The 25,451-nt window shown below is 42.4% G+C and overlaps 1 protein-coding gene across 10 annotated transcripts in view; it reads left to right on the top strand.

Annotated features, from left to right (window-relative positions):
• Nucleotides 1-25,451, top strand: part of DOCK3 (dedicator of cytokinesis 3) — a 448,426-nt gene that overhangs the window by 53,488 nt on the left and 369,487 nt on the right. For all 10 annotated transcript variants that reach the window (XM_053296419.1, XM_053296418.1, XM_053296424.1 and 7 more), the window contains exon 4: nucleotides 15,405-15,460. In XM_053296419.1, coding sequence (XP_053152394.1) covers nucleotides 15,405-15,460 — 56 coding nt within the window. The remainder of the gene's footprint in view (nucleotides 1-15,404; nucleotides 15,461-25,451) is intronic.

The raw sequence follows: 25,451 nt of genomic DNA, 5'->3' as shown, positions 1-25,451 counted from the left end.
GGGGCCTCCAGCTATCCCACAATTAATTGTGCAAGCAATGGAGAGTCAGCCCTCAGTACTGCAGCAGCTCCACTCTGTCTGGCCCTGCAAGCCATGGGACTCTATGATAAACATGGCTGCCGGCTGCCTGGGAACAATTTAAAATGGTGTGGCTGCCCAGACAACCAAAACAGTTTCCCCTCTAATTTCTTTCATCTGTGTGTGAATGAGTTTTCTTCTAGGCAGCAGTATCAGTGTGCGCACGTTCATTAAACAGCCCATATTTGACCATTATGAAATCATTGAAGAGACCTATAGACAGCAGTTTTGGGATCTGTGATTCTATAAGGGGTACTGACTCCTCAGAATTAAGGGAGGCGACATTGAAATGGTTAAAGCCTCAAACAGAGGGAGAGACAAAGTGGACAAACTGGTGATGGAGCAGATGTTACATGTTATATCCCCAGAGGCCCATGCCTGGATGTCTCAGAAGAATCTGGCCATGTTAAAGGCAGCCACCCTCCTGTTGGAGAACTTTTTGGCTCCAGAAACAGCAGGAAACTGGAGAGAAAGGGGGATTCAAGGGGAGTTGGAGGACTGTTTAACCCAGCTTGTCCTGTTCCCATAAGGAAAGGATGACCCCCAATCCCCTCCAGACCAATACTGAGGGAGTGGGCTCCCTAGACCCTGTTTGGTTGCTCTTCAAGATCCTGCACTCCTGGCAGCACTGGAAGTGAGGAGAGGCATGTGGAGACCCCTTGACAAACTGGGAAGAAGCCTTGAGGGGATGGGAGTGCGGTCCCCAGGACTGTGTTATTCATGTGGGCAGATGGGGAACTTCCAGAGGGAGTGGCCCCAATGGAATGTGACTGGCAGGACTGGGCCACCTGGGTTAAAGGACACCCTGGAGAGTACTAAGAGCCACTGTGGGTGCTGGCCACAGTAGCCCAAGTACTAGTGCAAGTTTTTGGACTCTAGTAACTCCGTCTCGATGGTTCGAGAGGACCTGGTCCCCTCACATACACCCCAGAGACAGACAGGCAAAGTGGCCTGCACTGATTTACACAAAAAGCAACTAGAAGTAATGAGCCTGCCAGTGATCATAAGTGGAAAAAACTACAGCTTAGAGGTAATGGTTGTGTCTGATCTGCCATGTGCCTTATTTCTGAGAAGGGATGTACCTGGCTTTCGGGCAGTGCTGCATGCAGTTAAAGCACCCAGCGTGTCTTCAATGTTAGCCATGGATTCTGACAAGGCTCCACTGCTGCCAGATCCACCGGAGGATCTGGGGGTAGTCCCGGCCCTATGCCCATCCAGCAGGTCATTGGGATCATCCGGCCTTGCTTCCGACCCCCAACCTTTGGAGGGCCCAAGGATTGGACACCTCCATACAGGCCCTGTGCAACTGAGTGGCCATAAAGGAAGGCCACTCCGGCTCTCCAAGCAGGTTCCCATGTATCGAACAGCAGCAGGGAGTATTGTGGCGGATTATAAAAACCGTGGTCAAAGGCCCAGAGGTGGCACAATTGATAATTCCCAAAAGATATAGGTGACAAATATTGAGCTATGCTCATAATTCACCATGGGTGGGCCACCGGGGTCCCCGCGGCATGATGTTGCGGGTGCTAGGGGCTTACCTTTTGGCCCTCAGTGTATGAGGAAGTACGTGCCCAGAATGCCAGAAGGCCATTAACCGTAACCAGAGGTCCAGTAGCCACCAGCTCGGATGGTGGCAACTTGAAACTGTACCTTTTCTAGAGTTGCCCTGGGACTCTGGAATGTGCTTTCTAATGAAATTAGAGTTTCCCCTTCTCTGAATGTTTTTAAGAACATTCCCTTTCTCGGAAGTTTTCAAAAACATACATGATTAGTCAGGCTTTTCGTTCATAGTTTTAAAGCTTTGGTTTTAGAGTTTTTATTATATTTTAAATTGTTTTAATTATGTTAATATTTTAATGGTTTTATATTGTGAACCACCCAGGGACTTTTTTGTATGGGGCGGTATATAAATGTACTGAATAAATAAATAAATAAATGACCCCACCCAGGGCGCCATGCTGTTTCCTGTTGCCGTAAACGGCTTGTATGGTGGGGCGGAGTTGTGCTCCCAGCTCTTGAGGCAGACACGGGGGCTGCCATTTTGCTTCCTACGGCACATGTCTCAGGCCATCCAATGGGAGAGAAGGAGTGGCTGTATAAGCAGCTGGCTCCCATTCTGTCCTCCCTCAGTTGTTCTGGGCAAAGCAGTGAGCGGTTCATTGCTGGTCTCCCTTCCCTCAAATGGCTGGCTAGTCTGACCGGGCATTTCAGAGATCAGCTTCGGGGCTCTGAGCTGAGCCTTGCAGCTCTGGGAGGCGGATGGTGAGAGAGAGAGAGAGATCGATATGAATGAATGAATGAATGAATGTAGCAGTTTATTTTGCTGCTCGTTCTGTCTTTCTGCTGGCTTTTCTTCTTTATTTGTGTATTGCCTTTCTCTTTGCGTTGGCTTTTCTTTTTGCCTATTGCCTTTCAATTTTTTCCTTGTGTTGAGCATTATTATCAGTAATCACGGGTTCATTCTATTAAAAATAAATTGATTGTGGGTATTCATTAACTGGTCTAAATAAATAGAATAGGGAGAGAGTACATTTGGGGCAACACATAAGCAAGTGAGTTATTGAATAATTAATTTGCTGGTGGTTGAATTCTTATTAATATATTGTTGAAGCGATGGCTCCCCAAAAAAGGTCTGGGTAAATCTAAGGGTAAAGGGAAGATGCCAGCATCTAAACGCCCGGTTTGCCAACTCATTCAGCCCCTAGCTGCTTCCTCTTTTGGGAATGAGGGGGGATGAGAATTGTTATGGCTCGGATTCTGTCTCAGCTTGATGGTTTGGAGGCTGGAAAAAAGGTGACTGGTGGGGAAACGTCCGGTACTCGGGCTTAAAGAACTTCTGGAACAACTAGGGAGGATGATCAACAGCTACATCTCTTGCAGTCCATTGAAGCCAGGTTTGATGTTTTGGAAAAAGACTCCAGTGAAGAGGTGGCTGTTGTTGAACCTACCCCATCCCCGCCATTTGGTCTTGTAGCAATACACTTGATTCTGACACTGGTCCTATGCATGATTATGATATAATGGAAGCTTACCCTCCTTGGGCTGGACATTTATCTCGTTTGGGGAGGCTTGCCTGTTTGGCCTCTCAGCTGAGGATTTCCTCTGGCCACTTGGGCGGGCATTTTGCCTACCAGTCCTGACACAGCTTAAAAAGGTTTTGCCCGCTTCCCAACTTACACCAAGGGAATGGAGGTGATAAACCATCAGGACTTAGTACCGGCTCATGGGGAAACTGCAGCTGGTGAGGGCACGACTGATGACCGGATTGAATTTTACTCTCATGGTGTGTATTTTTGCTTTTGAGGGATCACTTGCTTCTTTCCACTAAGGAAAAGATCTGGAGGAATGAATATGTTGATATGTTCTCTTTGCTATCTGAGCACCAGGAGGGTGAGAAAGGTGAAGCTAGGGATAAGGAGAAGTTTAAGGTCAAAACAGTTGACTCTAATTGGTCAAACTTTTTGGCGAGGTACGTGGTTTACATGGGGGTGGTCTCACAGAAACAACTAGCCCGGGCAGCTTCTATGATAAAATACTTGAACATTATTTATCATGCACTTTTGAAGTTTAGTGGGCCTGCCTGGGCCTGCTATGATGAATTGTTTCGGTGTTGCTTGGTTTTGAATCCTTCACTCTCTTGGGATTGCCCCCAACCAACCCTTTGGTTGCAAATTATGATTCCTAATCGTCCGGTTTTGGGGGAATGCTCGATAGTGGACTCCTGGTGGTCAAGTCCTCAGCTGCTTCTGGCCAGGGTCAGATCCAGACCCCAGGAGGTTCTTTTTACCCATTGTGTTGAGAATTAGGGGTTAATGGTGTGTGCTCACGTCCACGTTGTCCATATCACCATGTGTGGATCCTATTCCTTCAGTACTTGCCAAAGGGGTAAGCCTTGGCGATCCAGCCAGAGGGAGTTGGCTGGATCAAGACGCCTCCCCCTTTCTTCAAAAGGGACCTAGTCCAATAAAGTTAGGCCTTCTTTGGACTTCACTGCAACGTTATCCAGTTGGGCAAGATGTTAAGTATCTATGGGAAGGTTTCCTTTATGGCTTTAGGATACCTTACCAGGATGCAAGGGTGACCTTTTGGGCTGAAAATTTAAAATAAAAAAACCCATTAAAATCAATAATAATGGGTGAAGATTGATAAGGAGGTTTGGGTCTTGGGCCCCTCTCCTGAACACCTTTACCTAATTTGCAGATTTCCCCTTTGGAGTGGTTCCTAAGAAGGCAGTGGGTGAGTATTGTTTAATACATCACTAATCCTTCCCTGTGGGCAGCTCTGTGGAATGATGCTATACCTCAGCATTTATGCTCAATAAAGTATGCTTTTTAAAAATCGGCAGTGAGTATATTCCGGTCAAAGGGAGTGGGGGCTTTGATTGCAAAATGCGATATTAAATTGGCTTTCCGGCTTTTGCCAATTCACCCCGCCAACTTCGACGTTTGGGATTTTCTTTTGATGGTGCCTTCTGTATGGATTGAGTGCTATCGATAGGATGTTCCATTTCCTATTTGGCTTTTGAGCTTTAGCTCCTTTTTGGAGTGGGCATGGAGCAATCGCACGGCTTAGATGTCTGGTACATTAACTTGATGATTTTCTTTTTGCTTGTCTTGGCTCCTCTTTAATCAGTAAAAACCATCTAACTTCCTTCCAGGGACTGACTCACGAGCTAGGGGTTCCCTTGATTGAGGAGAAATTGGACGGTCTGGCCACTTGCCTTACCTCATTAAGCACTGAAATTGATACTAATGCCCAATGCTGCTGTTTACCGGTTGATAAGGTCCTGACTTTGGATCAGTTTTGGGGTAGGTTACTGGAAACTAAGAAGATTACTTTAAGGGAGATGCAGAGCATCATCGGTCATCTGAACTTTGCAGGTTAGATAATTCCACCCGGTAGGGCTTTCCTTAGGTGTTTATGTGATGCTACTAGGGGTATTTGTGCCCCTCGTCATCATATCCATGTAATCTGCAAGATTCGGGAAGATGCCATACTTGTGTACGAATTTCTTTTGGATTTTAATGATATTTCCCTTTTGGCATTCCACATTTTTATTAGAAGTTGAGCAGCAAGTGCATTCTCATGCAGCTAGGAGACAGCATTTCAGTTTATTTTCAGGAATAAATAGTGCTCTGCCAGATGGCCTACGGATTGGGTTACACAGTGGGTTACTTGTGATTTGGTATTTTTGGCATTTTTCCCAATTCTTGTGGCTGTACATGTTTGGGTTTGCGGATTTGCAAATCACACAGTACAGTTTGGGTGTGACAATTTGTCCACGGTTCACGTGATCAATTCAGGGACCTCTCGCAATCCTCAGGTCATGCAGTTGGTTAGGCGTTTCACTTTACAGTGCTTGTGGCATAATAGTTTGTTTATTGCTTGCCACATTCCAGGTTTAGATAATAATATTGCAGATGCATTGTCTCAGATGCAGCAGCAGCATTTTTGGACTCATGCACTGATGGCCAAGGAAATCTCCCAAAACTTTCTGGTCAAGTTATGCAACCTTGGGAGGTGGAAATTGAACAAGATATCCCCTTCTCTTTGGCTCCTAATACTGGGAATTATGCAGCAGCTGTACATGAGTTCTGTGTGTTTAGAGATTCATTTGGGCTGGATGGAGTTTGGCCTATTCCGATGGAGCATGTGTTACTCTATTGCATTCATCTGCACAGTCAGGGTTTGGCGCCTAGGTCAATTGGCACCAGGTTGGTGGCTCTCATGTTCTAGGCTAAGAAGAATGGGTTCACAGACTCCACAACTGACTGTAGGGTGCGCCTTTCCCGTCACAAGACGTGGTCACAAGAGTGGGTCAAGATGCGTCACAAGAGTGGGTAAGAGAAGAACATCTGGTTATGTATTTGAGTCGCAAGGTGCCGCTAGCAGAGTGTATGTATTCAATGATGGGATGAGAGACATTGGCTGTAAAATGGGCAATATTAACCTTGCAATATTACTTGGACCATAACCCCTTTGTATTGGTCATGGACCATGCCCCGCTACAGTGGTTGCATCACATGAAAGATCACAATCCCCATGTTCTGCGGTGGTATTTATTTATTTATTGTTATGTATCTTTGATGCCATACCAATTCACAGTGTGCCACCTGGAAAGGTGTGGACAATTTGAATGTGGATTATTTCTCTAGGTTATATGATGAGGTAGAAGGTGACTGTAGTAGGGAGTTAGGTGGTGGGTATGTGAGGGGATTGCAGGTCCATGGACAGAGGAAAGACCTGATCGGAGCATAGCAGTAAACAAGCCCCAACTTGTATGGGCCTTACCAGCTATGTAGGATCCCCCAGGCGGGAGCATCAGCACTGCTGTCCCGGCCAATGCCCCAAACTGGCACAGGCAGCACATGGGTGAGATCCTGCCGGGAAAGGGTGTAGTCTTGTTAGAGCTTGGGGGTGTCTCACAAGATCTCAGCCTGAAGTCTCAGAGTCAGCCAAAATCTCACAAGAGCTGTCCTGATTGTCAAAAGGTATTTAAAGACCACTGTCCTGTGATAAGGGGTCAGTATGTGATGAGGGCTCGAGCTGGCAAAAGCCCTGGGATTTATAGAGAGGCCAGGGTCAATGCTTCTTTGAAGGGCCTGTGAAAGTAACAGAACCTGGCTGTAGGAGCACTCCCCACCTCTCATGAAGCTACAGGTGCTCCTTCCTTCCAAGGCCAGTAGGACCCAGCACCCTAAGGAGAATGTAACATAACAGTTTATTTAAAACCACAATACGAGAGTCCCAGTTAGAACGTACAGGTGAAACTCGGAAAATTAGAATATCGTGCAAAAGTCCATTAATTTCAGTAATGCAAATTAAAAGGTGAAACTGATATATGAGACAGACGCATTACACGCAAAGCGAGATAAGTCAAGCCTTAATTTGTTATAATTGTGATGATCATGGCGTAAAGCTCATGAAAACCCCAAATCCACAATCCCAGAAAATTAGAATATTACATGGAACCAAGAAGACAAGGATTGTAGAATAGAACAATATCGGACCTCTGAAAAGTATAAGCATGCATAAAAGTATAAGCATTCAGTACTTGGTTTGGGCCCCTTTTGCAGCAATTACTGCCTCAATGCAGCGTGGCATGGATGCTATCAGCCTGTGGCACTGATGAGGTATTATGGAAGACCAGGATGCTTCATTAGCGGCCTTCAGCTCTTCTGCATTGTTTGGTCTCATGTCTCTCATCCTTCTCTTGGCAATGCCCCATAGATTCTCTATGGGGTCAGGTCAGGCGAGTTTGCTGGCCAATCAAGCACATTACACTGTATACTTTTCAGAGGTCCGATATTGTTCTATTCTACAATCCTTGTCTTCTTGGTTCCATGTAATATTCTAATTTTCTGGGATTGTGGATTTGGGGTTTTCATGAGCTTTACGCCATGATCATCACAATTATAACAAATTAAGGCTTGACTTATCTCGCTTTGCGTGTAATGCGTCTGTCTCATATATCAGTTTCACCTTTTAATTTGCATTACTGAAATTAATGGACTTTTGCACAATATTCTAATTTTCCGAGTTTCACCTGTATACCAAAGGATGAAAGGTACCACCGGGTCTGGGAGGATGCCAGCGTGGCTAACAGGTAAAGTCAAGAAAGCTGTAAAGGGGAAGAAGACTTCCTTCAGAAATTGGAAGCCTTGCCCAAATGAAGATAATAGAAAGGAACACAAAACTCTCACAAAAGAAATGCAAAGAGACAATAAGAGGCAAAGAGAGTTTGAGGAACATTAGCTAAAAGCATCAAGGGAAACAACAAAAACTTCTTTAAACATCAGAATCAGGAAACTTGCCAGGGAGGCAATTGGACTGTTAGATGAAGAGATAGTGAAAGGGATTATTAAGTAGGATATGGAGATTGCAGAGAAGCTAAATGAGTTCTTTGCTTCTGTCTTCACTGCAGAGGGTATATTGAGAATATACTGAGCGTATACCTATGCCTGAACTGAGCTGCTCAGGGACTGAGTCAGACAGAGGTGACAAGAGACAATGTTCTAAACGATCTGAAAAAATTAAAAGTTAAAAAATCCCCAGGGCCAGATGTCACCCACCCGAGAGTCCTTAAAGAACTCAAATGTGAAATTTCTGACCACCTTGAAAAATATATAAAACTTATCCCTACAATTATGCTCTATATGGATGACTTGAAAGCAGTCAATGTAACACTGATTTTCAAAAAGAGATCGGGGGGTGGGGGGGCGGGTGTCCAGGAAATTCCAGGCCGGTTAGCTTAACATCTGTTGCAGGCGAATTGATAAAAAGCATTCTCAAGGATAAAATTTCGAAGCATATAGAAGAACAGGTCCTGCTGAAGGAAAACCAGCATGGCTTCTGCAGAGGTAAATCTTGCCTCACTGGATAAAGGTGATCAAGTTGACATAGTATACCTGGGCTTTCAAAAAGATTTCGACAAAGTTCCTCATCAAAGACTCTTGAGAAAACTTAGCAGTCATGGGATAAGGGGACAGATTCATGTATGGATTGGTAACTGGTTGAATGACAGGAAACAAAGGGTAGGAACACATGGGCAGTTCTCTAAATGGTGGGAAGTAAGAAGTGGGGTCCCCCAGTGATTGGTACTGGGTCCAGTGCTCTTTAATTTATTCATAAAAGATCTAGAAGTTGGGGGTAAGCAGCGAGGTTGCCATATCTGCAGATGAGACCAAACTATTTGGGGTAGTGAAATCCAAAACAGATTGTGAGAACAAAAAGGATATCTCCAAAATGGGGGAGTAGGTGACAGAATGGCAAATGTGGTTTAGTGTTAACAAGTGTAAAATGATGCATATTGAGGTAACCCCCCAACTTCACATCCCACCCCCAAACTTAACATATAAGCTGATGGGATCTGAGCTGTCAGTGACTGACCAGGAGAGAAATTTAGGGCTTGTGGTGGACAGCTCATTGAAAGTGTTGACTCAGTGCATGGCAGCTCGAGAACTGCATGCAGTTCTGGTCACCAGATCTCAAGAAAGACATGTAGAACTGGAAAAGGTACAGAAGAGGGCAACCAAGATGATCAAGGGCCTTGAGCACCTGCCTTCAAGGCAAGGCTGCAACACCTGGGGCTTTTTAGTTTAGAAAAAAAAGACGACTGAGGGGGGAGACATGATAGAGATCTATAAAAATCATGCATAGTGCAGTAAAGGTTGATAGAGAGAAGTTTTCCCCCCTCTCGCATTACACTAGAACCAAGGGTCATCCCATGAAACTGATTGCCAAGAAATTTAGGACCAACAAAAGGAAGTACTGTTTCACACAACATATAATCAACCTATGGAATTATCTGCCATAAAATGTTGTGACAGCCAGCAACCTGGATGGCTTTGAGAGGGGTTTGGATAAATTCATGGAGGAGAGGTCTATCAACAGCTACTAGTCTGAGGGCTACAGGCTACCTCCAGCCTCAGAGGCAAGATTCCTCTAAATACTAGTTGCAGGGGGGTAGCAGTAGGAGAGAGGGCATGCCCTAATCTCTTGTCTGTGGGCTTCCCAGATGTATCTGGTGGGCCACTGCGTGAAGCAGGATGCTGGACTAGATGGGCATTGGGCCTGATCCAGCAGGGCTATTCTTACATTCTTATTGTACATCCAATATTTTCATTGCAGCTTTTCAATGAAAATGTCTGCCATATCCTGGTGAGCCTGAGCAGTCTTTGGTTTTTCAATAGCCAGTCACCATTTTCTGCCATATTTAATAAATAGCAATAAAACACTCAACTATTTTCATGTAGTAGCAGACCCTTTGGAATGTTGGCTTCCTTTCTTGTTCTAGCCAATTGAATTGTTCCGTTGTAGCCAAATGTTTTGTGATAGTGTCATAGACACTAGATCAGGGATGCACAATTTTGGCCATCTTGCAGATGTTTACTTCAACTCCCATCATCCCCCACTATTGGCCACTGTGCCTGTGGGTGATGGGAGTTGTAGTCCAAAATATGTGAACGGCTGAAGTTGTGCAACTCTGCACTAGATGAATAAAAGAAAGCTTTCAGATTTTGAACCTTCTTTAAAAAGTTGTCCACCCTGCAACTGCCTGGTCTATAACCTACCATGCACTGAGATGTATGCATGCAGTAGAGATAAACTTCTTTGCAATAATGTGTTTCCCCAAGGTAGGTCATGAAGAAGATACTTATGACCATACAGCAATTGAGTCCTGACCTGTATGTATGTATGCATGTATGTATGCATCCATTCAATTAACATATTTGTATAGCACCCAAAACGCAAATCTCTGGGCGGTTTACAACAGTGCAATAAAACCAATAAATAAAAGGTTAAAACATTATAACAATTTAAAATGTAAAACAATCTTAAAACTATTAAAAACCATAAAACTATTAAAACAGTATCTAATTAAAAGCCTGGGTGAACAAATGTGTCTTGACGGCCTTTTAAAAAGTTTTAAGAGATGGGCAGGCTCTTTTTTCTGCAGGGAGCATGTTCCAAAGTCTCGGGGCAGCAATGGAGAAGGCCTGTCCCCAAGTAGCCACCAGATGAGCCGGTGGCAACTGCAGACAAACCTCTCCCTCCATTGCCTAGACAACCTGGGGTGGGGGGCTGCTTAGTAAGGCTTCTGCTACTTGTAGCAGCAGCCCAAGTATTTCCTCCAGGCGGTCTCGCCGTTGCTGGCGTTGGACTAGGTCCCCTTCTAGGGACGATTCTGACTCTCCGACCAGGCGACATGCTTCTAAAAAAGGCAGATACTATTCTGCCCCAGATTACTCTTTGCAAGGGGATGATGACTTGGACTATTATGACACTGCTCCTGTTCGTCATGGTGGCCTGGGTAGGTGCCCTTTGCTGTATCATAGCACATGAGAAAACCTTTTGAATCACTGGCAACCTGTGGTTTGCAGCTATTGTCATGAAAAATTGCCTTTTTGATGGCTATCACTTCAGCATGTCACAGAGGAAGGTTGAGAGCTCTGTATACTGTCCTTCCATATCCTCTGGTCTGTGAGAACAAGTTGTTCTCATATAATATGATGTTATATCCTGATATTCATTTTCCATCTAAGGTAGTTTCAGTGTTTCTCAGGAAAATTCATTGCTTGTATTTCTCTTATTTCCTACTTCTGAAGTGGAGATGGTGTTAGCCTCGTTAGACATTAAGAGCAATTTCTTTCTATTGACTTCGGTCCGCTTCCTTATAGAAAACACATTTCTTGTTTCTATATTCAATTTTTTAAAAAAATTAATTCAAATTTCAAATGTTTCCAATTGGGAATGCAGGGTTTGTCCCAATGGTTAGCTCTTTGGATCATCTCAACGGTTAAGCTTTGTTATGAACTTACTACAAATTAGTTCCATTGGGGGTCAAAGATCATTCTTCCAAGCTTCGATGGCTTCTGACAAGAGGCATGTCCATATCCGATATTTGCAGAGTAGCAGTTTGGACACAACCATCCTCTTTTATGAAGCATTAAGTTTGATTAGATTTAAGAACCCACTCAGTCAGTTTTTGAGAGAGCACTGTGATCATTAATTATTCTTGTAGAATGTTGCACCCACTGTCAGTCAGCTTGCTATGTTCCCATCAGTGTAAATAGCATAGAAGACCATGAAGAAGAATGGCAGGTTGCTTACCTGCAACTGATTCTTCAAGTGGTCCTTGTGTATATTCACACATCTGCCACCACAGTAAGAATATATATACACATTTTAGTTGTGGCAGTAACTCTGAGGAGAGACTGGCATTGTGTTGCCTCAGGAACACCTTTAAGGGCAGGGTTCCTGCCAAAAAAGGTAAAGCTTTAGAAGGTTCCAGATGAGGCTTTGCATTGGCACTGAAGCCTAATAGTGTTAATGCACTGAAAGACTACTCCAAGAATCACATTTACAGGTAAGCCCTGCCATTCTCCTCCCTCAAAAATGCATGTATGTTACCTTCCAATCATCCAGCCATCTCGCCTTTGGCAGCTTCTATTAGCCAGAATGGGCAAGTATCAAGAGTGCATGATATTGCTCTCAGATTGCAGAGGTTTCTGTCCTTCTGTCCATATCATCAGGCCACACCAACCATTATCTTTCCAAAACAGAATCAGATGGAGTCAGAGTAGAGTAAAGTCATTGGGAAGTATAAAAATTCTGGAGATTGTTGGAATGGATACAAGCAACTTTATGAGCAAATTGATAGGTTACAGCAGGCTGTCATCTCCCTGGGGGAAGCATGTGATAAAGTTTTTGCAACCTGAAACAGCTCCACTGGTCTGCATTGTGGAGATGAAATGCTGGTGGAGGAGTAAACCTTTTTTGCTGCCATCACTTCTACCAAGTAGTCCCTAAAATCGGCCTTAGCTCATATTCTCTAAGAATTTTCCTCCAGCAGCATCCCAATTGTCCACCAAGTGCTTTATTATCCTAAACTCAAAGATAAACCAAAAAGGACTGGCTCCTACAGGACAGAGAGGGTGCTTAAGAGCAGTTGTGTCCATGGTCCATGGAGTCTCCTCATACCAGACATCTGCCAAGGATTTGACAATCACCAGACATTGCAGTGGAAACTACCCCAGGGCTTTCTGGAAATCGAGTTAATTTATAAAGCCTCTGAGTGTGGACCATCTTAATGGGTTGCTCTCTGCTTCAAAGTCCAGCAACAGCAGGCAATCCAAACCCTATCAGATGATGATCTTACCATAACAAGGGAGTTTGTTTGTTTAACATATGTATATACTGCCTACTTCCGAAATCCCTAGGTGGTTTACAATAACAATTTTATTAAACTCCTCCATTCCTGGGTCACATACATCTTGCCTGACAAAACACCAGGTCTAAATGTGTCTTGCTACATGGGTTCAACTCAAATTTGGTTAACAGAGACCCATGGTTTGCGGGAGTCCCTGCATGAAGGTTTAAATTCCTTTATCAGTCTAGAGCAATCCAATGCCACCTCCAGAACTACCCCCATCATACAGGCAGGGAGATGGATGGGGCAGTGGCAGAATCTCAATTCTATCTCCCTTGGAAACAAACACACAAAATTCTGGGATTTCCTGACTGGGCTTCTAAATAGGGGAATGGACTCCAAATGGGATTATAGAATATTATGATAGCCTATATCACGATTTACAATAACTATGATAATAATATAAGAATACATAATAGTTTTGTATCATGAGTCCATAATACTAATAATAGAATATTATGAGTAATATGTGCTCATAATGCACGTCATATTGTGAGTATCATGTTTACACGATAATAAGCCTAAATAAACTGATTGCCACTTTTGAGACCTCTCTTACCATCTCAGGCAAGAATACTGTTTTGCAGCAGAGTGAGTGTTAATAAAGTGAGTGAAACAAGATCTCAATCTTGTTTCAGAAGTCCAGCACCAAGTGCAGACATTCAAAAAACTGGAAATGCCATATAGGGGGATGGAATTGCAATATATTACTGTGTTTGTTCTTCACCATCCCTCTGGATGAACCTGCTGCTGGATACAGAAGCTTGGAAAACAAAGTGGGGAAAGATTAATTCCTCCTACTTAATCCAATCACGTCCCTGGCAAAATTGCCAGTTTGGCATGCTCATCCAGAATAAAATCTTGACTGTCTGTCTTGGTTGAGCTCTTATTGACCAACCTAGCATTCAGTAGCAGAGCTTTTTAACCTGGGGAATTTTTAAAATGAGATTAAATGCATTTAATTTTTAGGTGTGCACCGATGATCCCTGATCCAGATATAATTGTAATCAATTATTTATGCATGGCCAGAGACATTGATTCATGTACATGATGCCAGTGAAAGAGTTAGTGAAAGCAACTCTTGACATTGCTGCAGCCCCCTGAGCTTGCTGAAGAGATGTTGTCAAGGAATCCACAGCAACAAGGTGGTCTGGATTGTGAATGGGCTGCAAGGAAAGGGATGAGAGCCCACAAACAGGGCAAACACCTGCTTGCAAAGCTCTGTCCAGATTCTGCGCTCTCGCCTTTTTCCTGCAACCACCTGTGATTCAGCCAGAGGGTCTCTTGACCATCAACAGTGCTTTTTTTTGCAACCTCGGGGTGGCAGCTGCTCCAAGAGTTACTTTTCTTCTTCTGTTAGTGTTGCTGTGTATATGAGCCATTGTTGGAGATTTGCATTTCCATCTGTTTTATAGTGAAGGTGAGAATACAATCCTTTATCCAAACTGCCTAGTGAAAACGTGTGCCATGTTGGATATTTTGTGCACCTGCTTCCAATCTGTGCATGTGATGATCCCATCCAGTGAAGCAACTGGTACATGTTACCATGCATAGAACACCTTTCTGGGATAAGAGCATGCATGTTTACAATGAATATTTACTAATAAGACCAGAAGTATTAGCCAGTTGCAATTGGTGCCAATAACCAATGTTACTCAATTTATGCTGAGTTTTGTGTAAGTATGTTTTACTGAATATTGGTCTATGACCGCAATAAAGGATGACTGACTGACTGACTCAATTTGCATGCAATATATTATATAAAATTAGTATACAGTATTATTTCCAATATATAGTATAAAAACAAATGTCAAAGAAAACTTTAAATTGAACTGGATATTTAAACAGACTAGAAGGCTACATACATGAGCAGCCCAACCCAGACCGGGGTTGGGCTGTTCATGGGGAACGCTGGGATTACTCCCGATCCCGGTGCTTCTGCCCCTGCTAGCCTTACTTTAAACCCAGGCCCTTGACTGGCATTAGAGGGTGCGAGCATGCCCTTAGCCTCAGGGCTGGGGTCATGTGTGTACTTGGGCGGCACGCAGACTGAGTGCGTGCGGAATACGGTGCCTAGAGCACCAACTCACAGGATTTCCCTGAAGTATTCTACTAATCATACAGTGCATTGTGGGATGCCTGGAGGCCAGGACTCATTTTCTCAGCTTCCAGAACTCCACGCTGCTGGGCACAGCGTGGATCATGTGGATGTGTGAGCTGTACATCCCACACGTGAACCTTACATGTATGGAGGGGAAGGTAAACTGGATCCTGCCTCCCCCCCCCCACACCCTCCCTGCTCACCAACAATGGTTGTGTGCATGACATTTGGATATTGAACAGAATCATTATTGTTAGGGAGGACATGTGCAGTCATGTTCTATAGTTATTTCAAATCATGGCATTGTAAGTTTGCTTCAGAAGATATATTGTTTTATGAAAATATTTAGTTGCATTTTTATGATAGGAAAACTAGGAATTGATTTCTAAATGTTCTTGAATAAATGTTAAGGTACACTTTATTTTTATTTATTTATTTTACATATTTTTATACTGCTCAAAACTTACATCTTGCCTTTTTAATTTTGATAAATAGCATTGTTTTCTCTTGCAGGGGATCTTTCCTGCTAACTATATTCACTTGAAAAAGGCACTTGTCAGTAACAGAGGGTGAGTATCTCCTTTTGATTATTAATAAATTGTGATATGTGTAAATAAAAAGGGGGCAGGGAAGAAGATACAATTCTGACAAAATAGGCAACTTTCAGCTACCATTAAAAATATATGTTATATTTTATTTTTATTTTATTTAACATATTTTATACCACCCAAAACGTACATCTCTGGGCAGTTTACAACAAAATAAAAACAGAAAGTAAAACATTAGATTAAAAAAAGTTTAAAACATTAAAACAATTTAAAAATTTTAAAACAATATTTTAAAACAGCATTAAAACAATATTAATTAAAAGCCTGGGTGAACAGATTTGTCTTTAAAGACTTTTAAAAAGCTGTCAGAGATGGGGAGGCTCTTATTTCACTGGGGAGCGCATTCCAAAGCCTTGGGGCAGCAGCGGAGAAGGCCCGTCCCTGAGTGGCACATAAATGTTACACTTAAAAAAAAAATGTACATAAGAACAGTCTGCTGGATCAGGTACAAGCCCCTTCTTGTCCAACATCCTGTTTCCCACAGTGGCCCACCAGATGCCTCTGAGAACCCCGCTGGTCAGAGATGAGGACATCCCCTCTCTCCTGCTGTTGCTCCCCTGCAACTGTTATTTAGCAGCATCTTGCCTCTAAGGCTGGAAGTGGCCTAAGGCCATCAGACAAGTAGACATTGATAGACCTATCTTCCATGAATGTGTTTAAGCCCCTTTTAAAGCCATCACCACATCCTGTGACAGAGAATTCCATAGATTATGCACTGTGTTAAAATGTACTTCCTTTTGTTGGTCCAAAATGTCCTAGCAATGAGTTTCATGGGATGGCCCCCTGGTTCTAGTGTTGTGACAGAGGGAGGAAAAATCCTCTCTATCCACTTAATCTACTTCATGCATACTTTTATAAATCTCTATCAGATCCTCTTGTAGTTGCCTCTTTTCCTAACTAAAAAGCCCCAGATGCTGTAGTCTTGCCCCTAGTAAAGGTGCTCCAGCCCCCTGATCATCTTGGTTGCCCTCTTCTGCACATTTTCCAGTTCTACAATGTCCTCCTTAAAATATGGTGACCAGAACTCTACACAGTACTCCAGTTGTGTCTGAACAATAGATTTGAATAAGGGCATTATAATAATCACAATTTTATGCTCAATCCTCTGCCTAACAATCCCTAGCATGGAATTTGCCTTTTTCACAAATAACGTAAAATGAGTCGGCTTTTATGTTATTTGCCTTTTTCACAAAGAATGTAAAATGAGCTTTCCACCCCTACCCCAAGATCTCTCTCTTGGTCAGTCACTGACAGCTCAGATCCCATCAATGTATATGTGAAGTTGGTTTCTTACTTGCCCAATATGCATCACTTTAGACTTGCTTACATTGAACCGCATTTGCCATTTTGTTGCCCACTTCTTCAGTTTGAAGAAATCCTTTTGGAGCTCCTCACAATCTAAGTCAAGGAGCACAATGAAAAAATGGGACTACAACTAAATGTAAAGACAACTAAACTAATGACAATGAGTACAGCAACCAGCCTCAGAATTGATGATGAAGACATTGAAGTGGTGGGTAACTTCTGCCTTCTAGGACCGACCATCAACAGTAAAGGATCCAGCAGTCAAGAAATATGCCACAGACTAGCACTTGGTAGGGTTGAAATGAAGGCCTTGGAAAGGATATTTAGATGCCATGATGTGTCTGTATGTACAAAGATTAGAATCGTTCGGACAATGGTGACTCTCTATGGATGCAAAAGCTGGACTTTGAAGAAGCAAGATAGGAAAAGTATTGACGCTTTTGAACTTTGGTGCTGGAGAAGACTTTTGAGGATACCATGGATGGCCAGGAAAACAAACAAATGGATCATAGAACAAATGAATCCAGAATTTTCATTTGAGGCATAATGATCAGGTTCAAACTGTCATACTTCAGACAAATTATGTGAAAAGCCAGCTCCCTTGAGAAGTCCATAACACTGGGAAAAGTTGAAGGAAAGAGAAGAGGAGGATGACCAGCACAAAGGTGGATGAACTCGATTATGACAGCAAAGAATGCACCACTGAGAGACCTTAAAGGCCAAGTTGAAGACATATCATCCTGGAGACAATCTATCTATGTGGTCGCTAAGAGTCAACACTGACTTGGTGGCACTTAATCAATCAATCATAGTCTGTTGCGGATTTCACTACCATAAATAGTTTAGTGTCATCTGCAAATTTGGCCACTTAGCTACTTACCCCAACTTCTAGATAGTTTATGAATAAATTAAAAAGCATTGGTCTCAATACATCTCCCTGGGTGACCCCCACTTCTTACTAGGGGTGTGCATGGGACCGGCTGGCCCTGTTTGGTTCTAGTCCGAACCAGATGGGGCCAGTTTGGTCTGGCACTCCCTTGAAACCCCCCCCCCCCAGTTTGGTCCAGTATGGGGGCGGGGTTCACAGACCAAATAATAAAAAAGATTTAAAAGAACGTTCAACTTAACCCCTCCACAGGGGCTTTTTTGAGGTAGTACCCCCCACCAGCCTCAGTTATTGCAACCATCACCTGGTTCAGGCGGTCTTTGGCCCTTTCTGGGCCTTTCCCTCAGTGTGGCGGCCATTGTGGAGGCAATCATACATGCGCAAATGGCCCTTATGTGGCCCAGAAAGGGCTAAAGACCACCTGAACTGGGTGATGGCTGCGATAATGGAGGCTGGTGGGGGGAAGGGGAACCTCCACAAACCGCCCTACCACCTTAGAGAAGGGTAAGTTACCCCCAGAGGCGGTACGTTGAATTTCTTTTTTAAAAAATTACTATTTGGTCTGCGAACCCCCCAAATGGCCGGGGGAGGTTTGATCTGGGGTCGAGCTGAACTGGGGGTTGTTCAGCTCAACCCGAAACTGTTGAACCAAACCGGCTTGAAGTTGTACCGGTTCGGTTCTGAACCAGTTTGCACACCCCTACTTACTTCTCTCCATTGAGAAAACTGTCCATTTATTCCTACTCTCTGTTTCCTGTCCTTCAACAAGTTGCCAGTCCGCAATTGAATCTGTCTCTTTATACCATGACTGCTAAGTTTACTCAAGATCCCAAGATCCTTTGATGAGGAGCTTCAAAAGCTTTTTGAAAGTCCAAGTATACTATGTCAACCGGATCATCCTTATCCACATGCCTGTTAACACTCCTGTTATTGTTGCATGCCTTCCTTTATGCTTGAAATTCTAATGTAATTCCAGAGAACTGAGTATGTGGCAGCAACTTTCAAATATAAAGTGCAAAGGATGAACATTCTTGGTTTGCTTCTATTTCTAAGGGCTATTGTAGGTGGAGACTATAAGAAAAAAAGAGACTATTTTTTAGGGATGTTAGTTTTTATACTCTTGCATTTCAGCCGATGAGGAAGAGTGAAAGTAATGCTCTGTTTTTAACCACTGCTATCTGATATGACAGTTGAAGTTAGAGGTATGAGAATCAATTCAAACTTGAATTGGGGTGATTTGAGTGATTCAAACTCGAATCGCCCCTAGACTAAAGGGCCTGATTCGGATTTGAATGAAATCAGTCATGATTTGAGCTCAAATAGATTTGAGTGGTGAGTGCCATTTTGGAGGGTTGTTTTTCCTTTGTTGATTGGTTTACAGGCACTAGCTTCCTCTTTTCTTGAGATCTCCTTGCTTGTTGGTTGGCTTGTTATTATTCAAACAAAGTGTTGCCATTGGCAATTGTGCCCCCATTGTTTGGGGGGAGGGAGCAGAGAGGCAGGAGGCCAAAGGAGGGATTTTCAAAATGTATTTAACAGGCTGCTTGGATGCAGAGCAACAGAGAGCCATTTCCAGCAGCAACACTGAGAGCAGAGATTGGTGGTGGTGGTCTGGGCCTGCCGGCCTGCCCCAGTTAGTGGGGAGAGAGAGGGAGGGGGGTAGAGAGAGAGCATGCGCCAGCCTGCTGGTTTATCTGTTTCTCTCCTTTCCCCCCCTCCTTTTAATTTGCAGTGCCAACAACTACTTGTTTTGGCCATAGGGAACAATGGGAAAATCAAAACACCCCATTATTCCCTATTGGTAGCGCCTAGGGACAACCAAGAGTGTTGGGTGGTATGGCATGATCGGTGCTACCTACCAACCCATAAAAGAAATGGGCAAGCGGGCAATTTTAAAATGCTGTGTGATATAGGAAGGAAGAAAAGAATGGATAGATAGATGGCCAGGAAAAATTGTGCGGAGGAGAAGGCTTTTCTTGGCACTGAGAGAGAGATATATATAAAGGAGGAAGGGAGGAAAGGAAGACTAATATAAATAGAAAGGAAGAAAGGTAACACATGAAACCAATAATTGTTCCTGTCATTCATCTCATCATTTTTGGTGGGCCTTTGACCAGTTTTAATATTAATCTTACAGTACTAAAATATAAATCATACAAAAAGTGAATATACAGTATTATTCAGCATTTTCACACTATACACATTTCACAACATATTTATAAAACCCTTCCAGCCTCTACGGTAAACTAATAATTCTTTCCACATTTCAATTTGTGGTTTGGAAATCAACTTCCTATCCATATTATGTTGTGCTTCCCTTTGTACTCTTGGTGAACCAGACTTTGGGAACCACTGTACTAGAGGGATGTCATTAATTTATATAAAGAAGGATAATGAGGCTACATCTATACTTGCCTCCTATATACGTGATCTGGAGGAGTGGTTCTGAGCTATGTATTCTCCATCTTATAAAAACAGCTCTGTAGTATCTGTGTAGTAGCTGCAGCATTCTGAGAGCAGACAAAGATTTTTAAGTTTCCTGGTCTCTTAACATTACCTGCAACCCAGGGAATACTCGTGAGTCAAATGGGCCGTAAGCCAGAATTTGGCTTTTTTAAAGCCAAATCTGGCCACCTAGTTTCACACATTACTTCTGATCATTTGGTACAGGTACTCAATATGCAATTGATATAAATCACACAATTTTAATACTGATTATGTTTCATTATTTCATTGTCTGTCCTTTGTTAAAGTGTGTGTGTGTAGATTCAGAGTCCTAGAGTTGAGAAGGTCCTTGTTTTAGTATTCTCATTGGTATATGAATTTGAATATGACAAATATGTATATACCACTGTCAACAAAAATTCCCAAAGTGGTTTGAGATTGATCGAAACTGTGCCGTCAGGTCATTGTTGACTCCTGACAACCATAGAGCCATGTAGTTTTAGATATGATATAAATAAATTCATACATAAATAAAATGGCTCTCTGTCCCCTTGGGCTCACAATCTTAAAACGAAACACAAGATAGACACCAGCAATGGCCACTGGAGGGTTGCTGTGCTGGGGATGGACAGGGCCATTTGCTCTAGCCCTGTTCAATAAAGAAAATCCCCATTTTAAAAAGGTGCCTCTTTGTTCAGTTAGCAGGGGTATCCAAGTCAGACTGACCAGTCTGTGGTATCCTGGATCCTCCTCCTGCGCCCGACCCATGTTGAAGACTTGGAAGTGCATTAACCTGTTTTTTTTAAAGGATTTTTCAAAGATAAGGTTCTTCGACGTGGTCTCTGTGCTCTACACGAATGGACGTTGTGCCCGCACAGAGACCATTTTGGAGTTTCTCCAAGCTGAAATTCTCTCCAGAGTTTTGACGGTAGCACCTCCCCTCCTGATGATGTGCGCATGCGCCTGGTTTCCCTCCTTCAGTCTCTCTTTGTCTGCCAACAGATTGATATGGTCATCAGTTTCTCCGAGCTTTTGTGGGGCTCTCCTTTTTCCTCCTTCCCCCCCAAATTCAATTTTTATTGGTTTTAATAATAGTAATCATAACAAACATAATAGACAAAAATGGACTTCCCGCGCACCTCTCTTTGCGAGACATCAATTATAAAATTTACCCTTGCTATAATAAAAGTACAAAACATAAATTTAAACCTTTAAAAAAACAATTAATCTACCCAACCTGCATTTCCCCCCCTAAATTTCAAATCCTGCTGTAAGATCGATAGTAGGAAAATAATTTTTTAGGTACACCAAAAATGGTTTCCAATCTTCTTTAAAGCATTGTAAATTTTGGTCTCTTATCAGTGTTGTAAGTTTTGCCATCTCCGCATATTCCAAAGTTTTTATCAACCAATCTTCTTTTGAAGGTAGTTCATTGCTTTTCCATTTCTGTGCATATATTATTCTAGCCGCTGTAGTAGCATACATAAAAAATGTTAAATTATTTGTAGGAATTGTTCCTTGTGTTATTCCCAGCAGGAAGGATTCTGGTTTCTTAGGAAATGTCATTTAAAATATTTTCTTTAACTCATTATATATCAAATCCCAATAGGCCTTAGCCTTCCCACAGGTCCACCACATGTGAAAAAAGTACCTTCAGAATATCCACACTTCCAGCACTTATTCGAGACATTTTTATACATCAGTGCCAATTTTTTTGGTGTCAGATACCATCTATACATCATTTTATAATAATTTTCTTTTAAAGCATAACATGCAGTAAATTTTAAATTAGTTTTCCATAATTTTTCCCAGGCTGCCATTACTATATTATGCCCCACATCTTGAGCCCACTTTGTCATAACCGTTTTAACCACTTCCTCTCTTGTTTCCTCCAAAAGTAACAGTTTATACATTTTAGAAATTAATTTTTCATCATTTTCACATAATTCCTTCTCAAAACTTGAAATCTGATCTACAAATCCAACTTTACAATCTTTCTTATATATCTCATTTAACTGATAATACTGAAACCAATCTCTAACCAAATTCTGCATTTCAGTTAAACTCTTTAACTTACATTCCTTTCCCTGAAAATATAACAAATCCCTATAGGTACCCCAATACCTTTGCATGTTTACTTCTTTACGCGATAAGGCTTCAATCGGAGATACCCACAACAGAGTTTTAGGTTCCAACCAGTTTTTATATTTTAGCCACACCCTCATTAAGCTCCTTCTCACATAATGATTCAAAAAATCTTTATGTATTTTGCTTTTTTCATACCACAGATAAGAATGCCATCCAAATCTCCTGTCAAATCCTTCCAAATCCAGTATTCTAGGGTTTCTTAATGTTATCCATTCTTTTAACCACGTCAAACAAACAGCCTCAAAATACAACCTTAGGTCTGGCAAGGTAAGACCACCTCTTTCCTTTGCATCAGTTAAGTTCTTAAAATTGATTCTTGATCTTTTCCCTTGCCATACAAACTTAGTTAAGTCTTTCTGCCATTGCTTAAAACAAGTTAAAGTATTAATTATAGGGATAGTCTGAAAGAGAAATAACATTTTAGGTAAGACATTCATTTTCACCACTGAGATTCTTCCCATTAAAGACAAATTCATTTTAGACCATCTTTGTAAATCGATTTCACTGTATTCCATGTTTTAACATAATTATTTGTAAACAACAAAGAATTATTGTTCGTTAGCCAGACCCCCAGATATTTAACTTTCTTCTCCACTTTCAGTTCACTTATTTCAGAAAGTCTGTCCTTAGATTTCTGATCCATATTTTTAGTCAAAACTTTAGTTTTGGCCTTGTTTATATAGAATCCGGCCAACTGTCCAAACTGTTGTATTTTTTCCATAGGATTTTCTAAAAAAAGTACATCATCATCCACAAAGGCTCTAAGCTTGTAATCCTGTTTCCCAATTTTAGGGGCCATATAGTTTATCATCTTCCCTAATACTTCTACAGAACATTTCTAGGACCAGTATAAAAAGCAATGCTTTTATACTTTTATAAAGTATAAAAACCATTGCTCCTTTTTCCTCCTTAACCTTCTCCTATTAGCTCTTTCTTACTGTTTTAAAGTTAAGTGTGTCCGTTAGGGGGCACAACTCCCCACTGTGGATGGACATAGCCTCTGCCTCTTTTGCCTCAGCAAAGCCCACAAAGTTGACATGTGCACCTACTGTGCCAAGCTCACCAAACAAGTGAAAAAAATCCAGGCCTCTCGCCTACACTTGTGGCTCTGGGAACAAGTACTAAAATCTTTTCAGATGGTGTCGGCCCCCACAATTAGGCAAGCTGGGTCTGATGATTCTGCCAACCACTCTTGGCCAGCGACCACTGTTCCCTGTAAGGTGTGCGTGCACCTGCCCCCGGGCTCCCATGCAGCAGTTTCACGCTGATGCCCAACCCCTCTCCCTGGCTGGCCCGCTGCCACGAACCACACCCTCTCGCCGCTCCCTCCCAGCTGCCATTAGAAGTATTTTAAAGGCAGAGCTCCCCCCTTTGTTTGTAAAGGAGAATCCTTTACAAACTGCTAAACTGTTTCCAAAGTAGTTCCATTAGAACCTGAACTTGGAGTGGCACCCCTTATTGGGGGACCGGTCTGGTTAGAGTTTGAACCAGTTGATGATGATTGATGAACCAGTAAGGATGATTTGAATAGAACCAGTTAAGCATATCCCTACTGGTGGGCCACTGTGTGAAAAAGGATGCTGGACTAAATAGGCCTTGGGCCTGATCCAGCAGGGCTGTTCTTATGTTCTTAGTGTTATACCAACTCTCTTAGCACAACTGTTCTCCTCCTCCTTTGTCACTCCAACTGTTTGGGGAAATTCCCTGTTAATTGCCATGGGTGTAGTATCCTGGTTGCTGGAGAGATGAATTCACTTGCTGTCATCAAAACATTAAGCTAGCTGAGGGGATTGCATACAGCGGATTTTCCAGATTGCACCTTGAAATTGCTTCACTACATATAGGCTTGCTGTCTGTTAGTTCAGTTCAATTTATTGCGATCTTTGATCAAATACACAATCCAGGTCAAATAAAAGAAACCTTGAGGATAGATATCAATATAAACACATACATGCATATACACATGTAGAATCTGTAACATAGAAGATTGAGATAAAAAAGTATAGGATAAAATAAAATTTAAAAGAAAGAAAAAGGAGGGGCGATTAAAATCGACTGTTTCTGAAACACCATGAGTGGATTTTAATTGCAGCCATACAGAATTTGGCTACTGAGTGCAAGACGTAAGTGTGTTTATCAGAAAGAAATAAGTTTATATGAAATTCATCGGAATTGTCAGGGTGTCTAAGAATGAGAGGAGCAATATATTTGGAATGCAGCTCACAATAGAAAGAACAATACAGAAGCACATGGCTTTCAATATTCCCATTTCCACATGGGCACAGTCTCTCCAAATAGGGAACTCTCCTATACCTATCCTCTAGTACTGCAGAGGGCAGCACATCCAGCCGAGCCAATGTCAGGGCTCTTCTGTGTGCTGGATAGATCAGGTCATACAGGTATTTACCTGGTTTTTTGTGAGGGCCTGGTCTAAGTCTTGCAAGGCTTGGTGCCTGGCTTAAATCTGTCTGGTGTTCCATATCAATAATATGCCTCTTAAGGATCACCATAGCGTTATAATAGCCCAGAGAGAGAAGATATCCCATTGACAACCCATATGATTTTACCTTTTCAGTAATTAGATGCTTCAATCAGAGGGATGTTCATCCTTAAAAATTAGGGGAGCTAGGCCAGAAAGGGAATACATTTTCAACCAAAGGCTGAATATATAAGTCCAGGCACAGGACTCCAAGCTTGACAAGCCTGCTTCCAAATGCAACTTAGCATTTGACACACAGCAGGGGGTTGAAAGGATAGCACTAAGGACTTTAGACTGGACCCTCTCAAGTGGACAGAAATCACTGTAATCACTTTATGGCTCTGAGAGCCATAAAGAAGCTATGGAATAACCTTGGCTTGAAAAATCTTGATGGCAGCTGGGACAGATCTACCCCTATAAGAAAAAAAGGATCTCAAATTTGCGATTGCTGATCTCTGAGCATTTGTAACAGTGTAATTAGTTTGCTCTTTCCAGCTACCTGATGCCTGGAAAATGACCCCCAAATATTTATATTGGTTTGTCTGGGCTACACTAAACCCATTTATTTGCCATTTGTGCATAATGGGTTTCCTGGCAAACATTATGACTTTTGTCTTCTGATGGTTGATGGAAAGCAGATTTTCATGACAATAGTCAGCCAGAGCTCCCAACATTTTCCTCATCCCCAC

The sequence above is a fragment of the Hemicordylus capensis genome, chromosome 2 (genome assembly GCF_027244095.1).
Source record: "Hemicordylus capensis ecotype Gifberg chromosome 2, rHemCap1.1.pri, whole genome shotgun sequence".
NCBI classification, from domain to species: Eukaryota; Metazoa; Chordata; class Lepidosauria; order Squamata; family Cordylidae; genus Hemicordylus; species Hemicordylus capensis.
Note: the sequence above shows the minus strand (reverse complement) of the source record. Positions and strands in the feature narration are given on the sequence as shown.